The sequence below is a fragment of the Daucus carota genome, chromosome 7 (genome assembly GCF_001625215.2).
Source record: "Daucus carota subsp. sativus chromosome 7, DH1 v3.0, whole genome shotgun sequence".
Classification (NCBI taxonomy): domain Eukaryota; kingdom Viridiplantae; phylum Streptophyta; class Magnoliopsida; order Apiales; family Apiaceae; genus Daucus; species Daucus carota.
Window position 1 is genome coordinate 39,520,863 of NC_030387.2, and position 12,638 is coordinate 39,533,500.

The 12,638-nt window shown below is 38.6% G+C and overlaps 4 protein-coding genes across 4 annotated transcripts; 3 read left to right on the plus strand and 1 right to left on the minus strand.

The window, feature by feature from the left end:
• Positions 1 to 6: 6 nt before the first annotated feature.
• On the plus strand, positions 7 to 1,941 carry LOC108196343 (cytochrome P450 736A117-like). The gene is made up of 2 exons (XM_017363591.2): positions 7 to 1,093; positions 1,207 to 1,941. The coding sequence occupies exons 1-2, from the start codon at positions 152 to 154 to the stop codon at positions 1,825 to 1,827; spliced, it is 1,563 nt and encodes a 520-aa protein (XP_017219080.1). The 5' UTR covers positions 7 to 151; the 3' UTR covers positions 1,828 to 1,941.
• Positions 1,942 to 3,523: 1,582 nt separating this feature from the next.
• Positions 3,524 to 5,364, plus strand: LOC108195836 (cytochrome P450 736A117). Its single transcript, XM_017362811.2, has 2 exons — positions 3,524 to 4,528; positions 4,622 to 5,364. Exons 1-2 carry the CDS (start codon positions 3,605 to 3,607, stop codon positions 5,234 to 5,236), a joined length of 1,539 nt encoding a protein of 512 aa, XP_017218300.1. The 5' UTR covers positions 3,524 to 3,604; the 3' UTR covers positions 5,237 to 5,364.
• Positions 5,365 to 5,760: 396 nt separating this feature from the next.
• Positions 5,761 to 7,567, plus strand: LOC108195837 (cytochrome P450 736A117). The gene is made up of 2 exons (XM_017362812.2): positions 5,761 to 6,800; positions 6,883 to 7,567. The coding sequence occupies exons 1-2, from the start codon at positions 5,877 to 5,879 to the stop codon at positions 7,492 to 7,494; spliced, it is 1,536 nt and encodes a 511-aa protein (XP_017218301.2). The 5' UTR covers positions 5,761 to 5,876; the 3' UTR covers positions 7,495 to 7,567.
• A 960-nt stretch (positions 7,568 to 8,527) lies between these two features.
• Positions 8,528 to 12,382, minus strand: LOC108195839 (rhodanese-like domain-containing protein 11, chloroplastic). The gene is made up of 10 exons (XM_017362815.2): positions 12,132 to 12,382; positions 11,915 to 12,010; positions 11,476 to 11,583; positions 11,010 to 11,106; positions 10,761 to 10,800; positions 10,600 to 10,674; positions 9,606 to 9,693; positions 9,443 to 9,510; positions 8,970 to 9,042; positions 8,528 to 8,877 (listed from the first exon to the last, which is right to left on the minus strand). The coding sequence occupies exons 1-10, from the start codon at positions 12,264 to 12,266 to the stop codon at positions 8,794 to 8,796; spliced, it is 864 nt and encodes a 287-aa protein (XP_017218304.1). The 5' UTR covers positions 12,267 to 12,382; the 3' UTR covers positions 8,528 to 8,793.
• Positions 12,383 to 12,638: the final 256 nt, after the last annotated feature.

Consider the following 12,638-nt stretch of genomic DNA (forward strand, 5'->3'; position numbering starts at 1 on the left):
TATGAATAGCTGTCATCACAAGTACCTAACTTCTAAATTAGGAAAATAAGAGAGTAATTCTGTGCCACTATTAGGTGATAAGATGTAACTTCAAATTTCTCACTCTGATCATCCACTAACACACACAGATAACAGAAAAGAAGAAAAAATAATGGTTTTCATACCAGGAGAATCAAGATTGTTGTTGCAAGACCTTATGGTTGCTCTTATACCAATAATCGTGTTACTCTTCTTCATCAAATGGGGTTTTTTTAACGCCCCATTGAGCAAAAAGAAGTTGCCACCGTCACCATCAAGACTCCCAGTATTAGGAAACTTTCATCAGCTTGGACTGCTTCCTCACCGCAATCTGCGATCTTTGGCTCAAAAACATGGTCCGATCATGCTTCTTCACTTTGGCAGTGTGCCTACTCTTGTACTCTCTACTGCAGATGCAGCCCGTGAAGTCATGAAAGTTCAGGACCTATTGTTCTGTGACAGGCCTGAATCAAGTCTTTACAGACGTTTGCTTTATGACGGGAAGAATATATCTGTAGCGCCTTATGGAGAGTACTGGAGGCAGCTAAAAAGCATCATTGTTCTGCAGCTTCTGAGCAACAAAATGGTGCAGTCGTTTCGTAAATTAAGAGAAGAAGAAACTGCCCTTATGGTGAACAAGATCAGAGACTTGGCCTCTTCTTCAGTACCCGTGGATTTAAGCGAGTTGTTCGTGACACTGACTAATGATGTGTCCTGTAGATCTGCCTTTGGCAAGAAGTACAGTGAAGAGGGAAGTGGGAGGGAATTCAAGAAGCTTTTAGAGGAGTTTCTGCAGTTACTAGGTAGTTATAGTTTTGCGGATTTTGTTCCATGGCTTGGATGGGTTGATAGAATCAGCGGTTTGGATTCCAAAGTGGAAAGAGTTTTTGAAAAGCTTGACAAGTTCCTCCAAGGAGTCGTTCAAGAACACGTCGATAAACAACCAATACAGCTTGTTGGAAAAACTGCTGAATCTGAGCATAAGGAAGACTTTGTTGATGTCTTGTTCAGGATTCAGAATGAGACTACTCATGGGATCTCTATCGGAAATGATGCTGTCAAGGCAATCCTAGTGGTAAACACTTATTAAGGACACTTCTCTATTTCTTGATTTCATGTGTGCTGTCTGTTAATTTATTTTCTTGATTTTTGTTGTCTGTTAATTTATTTTCTTGATTTTTGTTGTAGGATGTCTATGCTGCTGGAACTGATACCACAGCTACGGTCCTAGAATGGGCGATGTCAGAGCTCTTGAGAAACCCGAATGTCATGAATAAAGTACAAAACGAGATCAGAGAGATTCTTGGTTGCAAACCTGATATAGAAGAAATTCAAGAAAATGATTTGGAGAAAATGCAGTATCTGAAGGCCGTGATCAAAGAAACTCTTCGTCTGCACCCTCCAATACCCTTGCTGGTTCCCAGATCAGCACGCGAAGATGTGAAATTAAACGGCTATGACATTGCTGCTGGAACCATGGTTATAATCAATGCCTGGGCTATAGGAAGAGACCCTGCAACATGGAATAAACCAGAGCAGTTTGAGCCAGAGAGGTTCTTGAATTCCTCTATTGATTTTAAGGGACATGATTTTCAGTTAATTCCGTTTGGAGCAGGCAGAAGAGGCTGCCCTGGAATCGCTTTCGCCATGGCCACCAATGAATTTGTGCTGGCAAATCTTCTGCATAAATTTGACTGGAAGTTGCCTGAGGGGAAAAACTGGGAGGATTTAGACATGCGCGAAAGGCCTAGTTTAACAGTCCAAAGGAAAATTCCCCTTCTCGCTGTCGCGACTTCATGTACCCGCTAGGGTTGAATTTTTCCCCCGGAGCCTGGAAATAAATCTGCAGAATTTCATTGTTAATTACTTTTCTGCAAATGTATCCAGAGTTAACAATAAAACTTAGGAGTGGTTTTGTGCATATCTGAATCACGAGCAATTTTGTTGAATCTGTTCTTGAGGACTACTTAGCATCAACTAGGGTTATGCAATATTACACCCGACACGAATTCGACCCGTGAAATATGAATTTGGGTCGGAGTTTTTCGGATTCGGGTTGCCCCAAAATCAACCCAGAAAAAACGGGTCATTTTCGGGTTGATTCGGGTTACCCGAAAATAAATATATAATATAAATATTATATATATTTATATTATTTATGCAATATTATTAGTTAAATTTAATAAAAAAATATTTTTTTTGGATTAAAATAATATTAAAAAAATATATTTATTAATAAATATTAATTTTCGGGTCGGGTTTGGGTTACCCGCGGTAGTGTGGGCCGGGTTCGGGTTGGGTATTTTGACCCATTAAAATTTCAGATCTGGTTCGGGTTGCGTAAAAATTTTGATCCGCGACTGTTAACCCGACTCGAAACCCAAAATTGCAAGCCCCAGCATAAACTGAAATTCTGATTATAAAAGAAGGAAGGATAAACCTTGGGAAGATCTGGGAGGACCCGAAGTCATCCCGTGCCCGTCCCTCAACGAAAAAATGTGTTATTCTACTCTTAGATTTTTAAATACTCTGTAAAATATTCACTTTAATTTTTAGTCGAGCAAAAGTTTTATAATATTCTTCAATTTGATAATTTGTTAAAGTTTCTTGAATTTAAACAATGTATGTCAAAGTAGCGTGCGAATTTTATACTTAAAGAGGATTGTCTTGATTTTGTACAAACAGTTTATTTATTTGTCGACATCCCCAAATATCCAAGATCTTTAGTGGGAAAAATAATTACTAAAAGAACCTACAATGAGTGTTTCTGCTAAAAGATGTATTTTCATCAAAAATATAGTATGAATATCGGAAAAAAAATCCGCTGATGATATGATGTACCATACGTCTGCAAAGACCCAAACGCGAAACAAATTACTTGTTCAGCTTGGTCTCGTTCAACAAGCCGTCCTGGACTCTAGTTATCTAAGATAGGACCAAGAAAATGCGTCAAGCATTCCCTCAGCCATTGATAGTATGTGAATAGCCAATTCAAAGTATGATGATGCCACAAATTGACTGATGAAATTTCCAGAATCAGGGGCAACCATATCTATCTTAAAATATACATTATCCCTTACTACCTGTTCATGAATCTAATTGGGTCCGTCTCTGCTGGCATCATGTCAAAATCTGTTAGATCATTTTCAATAAATTTTCACGAATTAATAATGATCATTGTAGTTGATTTTGATTCTACGTAAAGCGTAACGACCATAAAATTTCATCGATTTTGGAGAAATAGTTATGAAAAAAGATAATCTAGAATACTGAATGAATACCATCAAACAATTTGTAAGGATGATTTAAAATCCTGACCGAAAACAAATCGATGGAAATCGAATTCCTGGAAATATAAAACACGGCAAGGATGTCAGCGGAGAATATTGGCCAACAAGTACCGATGAAATTACCGAATTCCTGAAAATATAAAATACTGCAAAGATGTCACTAGAAAATATTATCCACAGAATCCGGATCGAATCACTGAATTCCTGAAAATGTAAAACGGTCCCCAGAAGAGATTGTCACGACACTGCTAAAATATAAACGGTCATCTGAGGAGATTCTCACGACACTGCTAAAAATGTCTGCTCATTCAGAGCAACTAGCAAGTTCACAACTACTATACCTCTTCGTTCTCTGGCTTATACCTTTAGCTCTAACAATCTTCCTCATCAAACGCCTCTTTGCAAATTCAGTTAGCCACCGAAACTCACCACCTTCTCCGTCCAAACTGCCAATCATCGGACACTTGCATAAACTAGGCTTATATCCGCATCGCTCTCTGCAAAAGTTGGCACAGAGACATGGACCACTCATGCTGCTACGCCTTGGTAGCGTGCCAACGCTCATTGTCTCGTCTGCTGAGGCAGCTCAAGAGGCCTTAAAAACTCATGACTTAGCCTTTGCAGATAGGCCTAGATCAAAGCTTAACGAAAAGCTGTTGTATAAGTATAAAGATGTTTCCTCTGCACCTTATGGAGAATACTGGAGGCAAATGAAAAGCATATGTGTCATCCAGCTTTTGAGTAACAAGAGAGTTTACGATATGAGGAGAGTAAGAGAGAATGAAACAGCCCTCCTGGTGAAGAAGATTGCTGAGTCCTCTCCTTCCGTAGTAGACCTGAGTGATTTATTGATGGCTTACACGAATGATGTAGTTTCGATGTCAGCCTTTGGGCAGAAGTTCAGCGAGGGAGAGAGTGGGAGGCAGTTGAGGAGGTTAATGAAAGAGTTTGTGAGTGTATTAGGTGGATTTGATATTGGAACCTACATTCCACGGCTTGCATGGTTTAGTAGTTTATTGGGTATCTACAATAAAGCGGATGCTGTTGCTAAAGAGTTTGATGAATTTCTTGAAAGAATAGTTGATGAACATGTTGATACTACGAAAAGAGAAAGAGCTGAAGGCGCAGAGGATTTTGTAGATGTTTTGCTTGAGATTTACAAGGATAAGAGCATCACCGGCTATTCCATTGATAGAGAGAGCATCAAAGCTATTGTATTGGTAATCACTAATCTCTCTACCAAAGTGCTAGATGTATATGCTTAATTGACTAACTCTTTATATACTAATTGTACTTTATTATTGCTTGTTCAGGATGTTCTAGCAGCAGGAACTGATACTACCTACACAGTTCTAGAATGGGCGATGACAGAACTGCTAAGGCACCCCCAGGTCATGGCGAAACTGCAAAATGAGTTGAGATCGACTGGCAGAAAGAGATCTGACATTATTGTTCCAGATGAGTATGAGAAGATTCCTTATTTGGAAGCAGTGATTAAAGAAACTCTCCGTGTACATCCTCCAGTCCCATTATTAGTTCCACGAGAAGCAAGAAATGATGTTAACATCATGGGCTATGAGATTGTTGCCAAAACCATGGTTATTGTGAATGCCTGGGCAATCGGAAGAGACCCTACTTTGTGGGATGAACCAGATGAGTTTAGGCCAGAGAGGTTCCTGAATTCTTCTGTAGATATCAGAGGCCACGACTTCCAGCTCATCCCATTTGGAGTTGGAAGGAGAAGCTGCCCTGGGATCTCTTTTGCTATGGTCACTAATGAGATAGCACTGGCAAATCTTCTGCACAAGTTTAACTGGGAACTACCCAATGGAATGAAGAGGGGGGATTTGGACATGACTGAGACTACTGGTTCGACGATTCATAAGAAAGAACCTCTTCTTGCTATCGCGACTCCATATTCTGTCTGACCCGAGCCAAATCATAACATCCTAGATATTGATTATACACGACCCTATCTTCCAAAGCTAAACACTATCTTTTTGTAATTTTGTACTTCTTTATGTTTTCTAATGATCATCTTACTAGTATTGATGTCTCTACTGAAACTATCCCTTAACTACAGCAGACACTTCTCTACGACCAGATACACGAAGCATTTTTTTTAGATCGGTGCCTTGAGCATCAGGTATAGTATCAGTGATTACCTCTGTCTAGTTTGTTAGTTGTCAACGATGAACTCCTAAGTTTCCTACAAATATCTAGTGCTTAAAGAGTATGAAGCCAAAGCCAGGACCAGACAGTAGGTTTTGCAGACAACCCGGAGTTGAATGGCTTGTGCATTTTAAGTATGGTTGCTTTCGTGCTGCCCCACTTGCTTTTTTATGGTGTATATCTTATCAAATATCGTCACAAACGAACATTTTTCCAAGTGGTGGCAATAATTGGGATAAACACAATTTGTAAGCCTTATATACACTATTTCGGACCCACTTAATTCGCGATCCTGGTTCAGCCGCTACAGTCGTAACTAGTTATTTATTATCTGCATTCTTGAACAGAAAACGCTGCAAGGAGGTCAGAGGAGAAGAGTCACAAAATTGTTGAAAAATGGCTGATCATTTAGGGCAACCAGCAAATTCACCATTATTACACCCTTTTGTTCTCTCGCTTATATCCTTAGCTTTAGCAATCTTACTCGTGAAACGCCTCTTTGCAGCTTCAGTTAGCCGCCAAAAACTACCACCTTCTCCATCGAAACTCCCAGTCATCGGACACTTGCATAAATTAGGCAAGTATCCACATCTCTCGCTCCAAAGGTTGTCACGGAAACATGGACCACTCATGCTGCTACGCCTTGGTAGCGTACCAACACTCATTGTCTCCTCTGCTGAGGCAGCTCAGGAGGTCATGAAAACTCATGACTTAGCATTTGCAGATAGGCCTAGATCAAAGATTAACGAAAAGCTTTTTTATAACTTTAAGGATGTAGCGTCTGCGCCTTATGGAGAATACTGGAGGCATATGAGAAGTCTATGTGTCATCCAGCTTTTGAGTAACAAGAGAGTTCACGATACTAGGAGAGTGAGAGAGAATGAAACAGCCCTCCTGGTGAAGAAGATTGTTGATTCCTCCCCTTCCGTAGTAGACCTGAGCGATTTGTTGATGGCTTACACAAATGATATAGTTTCGATGTCAGCCTTTGGGCAGAAGTTCAGTGAGGGAGAGAGTGGGAGGCAGTTAAGGAGGTTAATGAAAGAGTTTGTGAGTGTATTGGGTGGATTTGACATTGGAACCTACATCCCGCGGCTTGCATGGTTTAGTAGTTTATTGGGTCTCTACAATAAAGCGGATGCAGTTGCTAAAGAGTTTGATGAATTTCTTGAAAGAATAGTTGATGAACATGTTAATTCTTCGAAAGGAGAAAACGTTGAAAGTTCAGAGGACTTTGTAGATGTTCTGCTTGAGATATACAAGGATCAGAGCATCACTGGCTTTTCTGTCGACAGAGAGAGCATCAAAGCTATAGTTCTGGTAATCAACTTATCTCTACTCTACATATACTTGACTGACCAACTCCTTGTATACGATTGTGATCTATTTTCGCTTCGTTCAGGATGTGTTAATAGGAGGAACAGATACTACCTACACAGTTTTAGAGTGGGCAATGGCAGAACTGCTAAGACACCCCGAGGTCATGAAAAAAGTGCAGAATGAGTTGAGATTGATTGGCAGAAACCGATCTGCCATACTCGCTCAAGATGATGAGAAGATGCCTTACTTGAAAGCAGTGATTAAAGAAACTCTTCGCATGCATCCTCCGATCCCATTATTAATTCCACGAGAAGCCAGGAACGATGTCAACGTTATGGGCTACGACATTGAGGCCGGAACCATGGTTCTTATAAACGCCTATGCAATCGGAAGAGAGCCTGCATTGTGGGACGAACCAGACGAGTTTAGGCCAGAGAGGTTCTTGGATTCTGGTATAGATTACAGAGGCCACGACTTCCAGCTCATCCCATTTGGAGCTGGAAGGAGGAGCTGCCCCGGAATTTCTTTTGCTATGGTCACTAACGAGTTGGTACTAGCAAATCTTCTACACAAGTTTGATTGGGAACTGGCAAACGGAACCAAGGGGGAAGATTTGGATATGACTGAGACCACTGGTATCGCAACTCATAAGAAAGAACCTCTTCTTGCTATCGCAATTCCTTATTCTATCTAACCTCTGCCCCTTATATGTGAATTTGTCTAAAGTGTGTGATTATATATGTCCATCTTCTTACTTTGTTTGTCAACGACTGACTCTGCGTCTTAGGCCGCCAACAAACAGAGCCGAGTCTGAATTTATCTGAAAATAAATTGAGACGTGGCGAGCTTTCTAATCAACAGAAAGTGATGTTCAGAATCGGCTCATTAACAATGAGCCGAACACGTTCACGAATAAATCGAGTTCAGTAAAATATGAAATGAGCCCGAGTCTAGTAAGGCGATTTACTAACAACTCGTACAAGTTTTACTCAACCAAACCCGATTTATAGAATATAACCCAATTCATCTCACTGAATCATCAACTTGTTCTTTACATCATTCTATGTTTTATCCTAATTTCTCAAAAATGCACATTTTCTTGTTCAAGATCCAGACTAGTTAATAGACGAATCGAACGCCACCTAATTGAGTCGAGCTTGAATTCTATTTACAAAAGGCTCTGTTAATTTATGGTCCTAAACTGGTAAAGTTACCTACAAAATTTGGTGCTTCAAGAGTCCCTCTAAAAGCTGAAGCAAATCCTAGGATACAGCAAATGCTCCACTGTAGGTTTCACTGAAAAGTGACAGTAAGGTGCTCAGGGATGAGAGAACCAGGTGTTCGATAGTTGTCTCAGAAACAGTTTCTCCTAGTATTAACATATAGAAGAATAGTGAGTCCTGTTGTAAAATTAACAAAATTTAATTTCATATCTTATAGACTTGTGTTTTTCTCTCTTGAATCTGCACAAACTTCAGTTTCCTATTTTTCAGCTTTGTGTGCTGCCCTAAATCTGTTCATATACGCAAAGTATATTCTCTCCCGGAAAATGAAAACTGTTATAGAGAAACAAGTTGTGAAGTATATAGTTGGATAATTTACAACCTAGGAGAAAAGCTCCTAAAGTCGGATTCTCACCTATAGCAGTTGTGGAGTTCACTAGCACAAGCACAACAGCCACTGAGCTCCAAAAATGAGAAGATTTACTTGGAGAAGCAAAAGAACCATAACGATTTAACAAACCACTAACGATTTAACAAAATTGATGAGGACAGCACTTGCCATGAATTCATGCAAATTTACAACTCAACTAGAATATTACAAAAGTGATCCATGAAGGGTTGAATCAGAGGGATATATGTACATAATAGCTTTAATAAGTTGATAATCCACTAACCAGGTTAGAAAGCTAAGCACGTCTCAGGTGTCAATAAGGTGGCAACACTGAAGCCGGTTCTTTTCTTTCAAGTAACTTTTAGGGGAATGATGATACTCACTGAGATCTTATATCCTGGAGATAACGAGCAGCTTGTTGAGCCCCTATAAACAGGGCATCAGCGGCAATGAAGATTGCAACCTGTGACAGAAACAATTAAACATGAGAATGAATGACTGATCGAGGTAATACAGATTCAAAATACATTTAGTGGAGCAGATAGAGATTATTACCAAGCGAACTGAGAAAACTAAACGGTAGGCCCAACCCTCCTTGGCAGCAGCTGCTCTTTGCTGGTCAGTCCAACTGTGATAATTATGGTATAGTCAGATGTGTGGACGTTTGTCGCTAAAAACACATCATTATACATTTCAATGTGCCATGAGGTCATGCACACTATTTTAACAATGTCTATGTGCGAATAGAAGTTTCACTAAATAAGATATGTTATGTCAAAGAAAATGGAAGTTCAGCAACAGTTATATTTTCTTGCTTTTCACTAAATAAGATATGTTTGTGTAAAAGACGCATTATATCCTATGTGAAGCCCATGTTGAATCAGAATTTGTAATACTAGCAGTAGTATTGAACCCAAAATTTTGACATGGTATTTGAAATAACAAAGAATCTCCCTCTTTTATATATGTGTGTGTGTATGTACTGTGCGCGAACAAAATGTTGTAGGCTATATATCCGAGTAACATACCCAAGAAACTCTGAAAGCCCACCAATGCCCGCAAACTTGAACGGCTGTGGACCTTCCCTTTCAAGATCCTGCTTAAGATGAGATATGATGGTATATTCGACAAAGAAAGAGAATCGGGATGGCTAAATGATTAGACAATCTGGAATATTTCTTTTTCAAGTACCTCTTCTTCAGCAGCCTCTAGTCCCCCCTGAACCCAGAAAAGGTTTCTGTAACCGGCATTGTACAATATCTCACAAGCCGCTAGAGATCTGCCTAAAAATGAGGTTCAGAATGAAGCTTGTGCTGTAAAAAAGGTTGTGTGTATATCTGTGTCTATAGATATAGACCCCCAAAGAAATTACAGGCATTGAGTATCAATATAAAAAATGCATCAAATTAACTTAACTATGTTCAAGTAAGATACAGTCAGTCAAGCTATAAAATAGGAGAAACTATAAAAACTTCTAGAAATTAGCTGTGAGAGCGTTAAGCAGGAATCTAGTTAGTGGAGTTCGCATATTAGTTGCAGTCTATGGATTAGTTGCAGTCTATGGAGGGAAAATAGGAGAATATAGTTTAAAGAAATAACTCTGTTGTATTCTTGATCATGAAATGATATACAATTAATATTCTTCTAAATTCTTCTAAATTATCTCATTCACGAATTTGTTAGGTAGGGTTCTCGAAATATCTTATCAGTTCTTAATTTCCTTTTGATCAAAGTTGAACATCAACTTTATCAACATGTACTACCACAATAATGTATCTTGATTCCGGTACATAAAGTTGTTGGATGAAAAGCTTAAGGAAACATCTTTTTAGTTGTAGCCACCAAGTATAAAGTAAGTTTTACAGGTAGCAAACAAAGTTTTTCTAAAATATGACTAACTCACACAAGGAAGGAGTAACAGCCTACAACAAGCTAGAGTGAAAGCACAACACTGACATACCATATTAGCTAAGTGACTGATTCTAAGTTTTTATACATCACCATTGAAGTAATTAAGCAGAAAGTTGTCTGTAATCTCGACGTTTAAATGATCAAAAAATGGTTTGGAAGTATAACTTCTCAAAGTTTCCAGATATTGCAGTTACCAAATTCCAAACAAAGTTGTACTGCTAAAGTAATTTCAGTATCAAGAAGTTAATTTCAGTCCATATAAAGGAAAGTTCACCTCAATCCTTTCTGGCATGCCAAAATAAGATCTTTATCCTTTGAGAACTTACTTTCAGCTTCTGATAAAAACTGACTGTTAAGAAAGTAAAATTAGTAACTGATATACTTATATTATCTGATGAACAATTTCACTTTTACAGAACAAATAGCACAACTTACGTGTTATAAGATAATGTAGGCACACCACTCCACCAACCTCCTACAAATATCAAATGCTATTTAAATTGAAAACATTAATATAAAACTAAGCATTTTTAGTGTTTATCACGTATTCAAGGAAGACAATAACGTTTCTATAAGGTCTATTTGGATTTCCCAAATAAACCTGGTTAAAAGGAAAATGAAGATCTACATAAACAAAGCATGTACAATTATAACCAACGCCGTCAAGATAAAGTAGTATTATACCCATCATGAAATTTGTGACCTTCTTGGGCAGAGTTCCCGCATTAAATGTACTCTCAACATCAAAGACTGGAATCCAAGTTGAGCCTTTAACCCAAGCCTTTGAAAAAGAAAGAGATACCATGGTAATAGGGTAAGTAGTAGAACTGAGAGAAATTTTCTAGCAGGGAGAAATAATTTACAAGAAAAGGAAGTCGACAAAAAAAAGTGTAAAATTCAAAATACAATAAAGTAGTCTACAAAAAACAACTACAGCATGTGACATGAAGCTTACAAAGAAAATCATTATACACGTGACGAAGTACGAACCACAGTAAACATGTGAGGATTGGAATCAGAGATAAGCAGTTAGATGTGGAAAGAGGAGCAGGAAAAAATCCAGCCCGCCTTTATGTACGAAAAATTCAGGTTAATGCAAAAATGTCTTCCTCGTAGAAGGAAATCAACAACAAGTGAGATTGTGTGTTACCTTTTGATGTTCTGTAGCTGGACGAACATCAAGAAGGGTTGTGTTGGAAAGTTGAACTGCATAGCCAGCTTCCTTTGGGGTAAGAGGCTTCACTTTCCCCTCCCTGACCTATAATCATGGAATAGAGTCATCGGACCGGAACACATATATCTATGTCAGAATAACAACTCTCTCAATACCTTAACATGTTTAAAGGCCTCTAAATGTTCTTATCCCTTTAAGTTCTAACACACCTCCTCACTCGCACGACTAGACCACGTACAATTTCCAGTAGCATTACAGCACATAAACAGCAAAATTAAATCTAAACAACTCTGGACTCCCAATAAGATAACATTATCATATGATCACAAGTCATAACAGCACTAAACTAATCCACCGTACACAAATACACACATAAAACAATTCAATTAACACATTTTAAAAAGAAAAAAATTACCAAAGCTTCCCATCTTTTTCTAGCAGCAGCCATATCTTTAGCCTGCTTCAGCTCAAAATCTTCACCATCTCCTTGCATTCTAACAGCCCTCAAACTCTAAACCCACAAAATCAAGAAAACCCAACTCACATAAAGATCAAAACTTGACAACACCCCATTAAAGAACTCATAAATTAATGACCTGGGCTGGTCTTATAATCACAAAAAGATCACTTACATGAATGGGGGCTGCAAATTTCAGAGAACAAGAGAGTGAAGAAGTGAAGCTACAGCAATGTCTTGAGGAGATTTCTTGACTGTAACGAGAAGAAGAGAAGGGGGGAGGTGAGAGCACGATTCCCAAGGCATCCATTCTTTGAAGAGATTTCAGTTGCTTATCTGATATCCTCTTGAGATTTTAGTGAAGTGACACTGTGTTCTGCGGAGTAATAGTATACATACAGTAGAAAGATATGCTGACTGTTCTCAAAAAAATTAAAAAAATGAGGTGCTTGCAGGAAAAAAAAATAAAGAACATTGGGCCTATCTTTGTAAAACGTTGTGGGCTTACTACACTTGGTTTGGCAAGTATTGGTCTGATTGCTCCATTGGGTTCAACCTAAATTCCAGCTCTTTTGCTCGGCTGGTTCAAGTCATTTTGAAAGCTTTTTGATAATCACAAACATACTCCTGGTACATTATACAAGACGTTTAATTTTTTATACATAATTTTAATTATTTTGAT

Excerpts from the sequence above, each read along its gene's own strand:
- LOC108196343 (XM_017363591.2), top strand. The coding sequence starts at position 152 with ATGGTTTTCATACCAGGAGAATCAAGATTGTTGTTGCAAGACCTTATG. Across the intron at positions 1,094-1,206 it reads CTGTCAAGGCAATCCTAGTG|GATGTCTATGCTGCTGGAAC; the intron begins GTAAACACTTAT and ends TTTTTGTTGTAG.
- LOC108195836 (XM_017362811.2), top strand. The coding sequence starts at position 3,605 with ATGTCTGCTCATTCAGAGCAACTAGCAAGTTCACAACTACTATACCTC. Across the intron at positions 4,529-4,621 it reads GCATCAAAGCTATTGTATTG|GATGTTCTAGCAGCAGGAAC; the intron begins GTAATCACTAAT and ends TTGCTTGTTCAG.
- LOC108195837 (XM_017362812.2), top strand. The coding sequence starts at position 5,877 with ATGGCTGATCATTTAGGGCAACCAGCAAATTCACCATTATTACACCCT. Across the intron at positions 6,801-6,882 it reads GCATCAAAGCTATAGTTCTG|GATGTGTTAATAGGAGGAAC; the intron begins GTAATCAACTTA and ends CGCTTCGTTCAG.
- LOC108195839 (XM_017362815.2), bottom strand. The coding sequence starts at position 12,266 with ATGGATGCCTTGGGAATCGTGCTCTCACCTCCCCCCTTCTCTTCTTCT. Across the intron at positions 9,043-9,442 it reads GGGCTTTCAGAGTTTCTTGG|TTGGACTGACCAGCAAAGAG; the intron begins GTATGTTACTCG and ends TAATTATCACAG. Across the intron at positions 8,878-8,969 it reads TAGTTTTCTCAGTTCGCTTG|GTTGCAATCTTCATTGCCGC; the intron begins GTAATAATCTCT and ends TTTCTGTCACAG.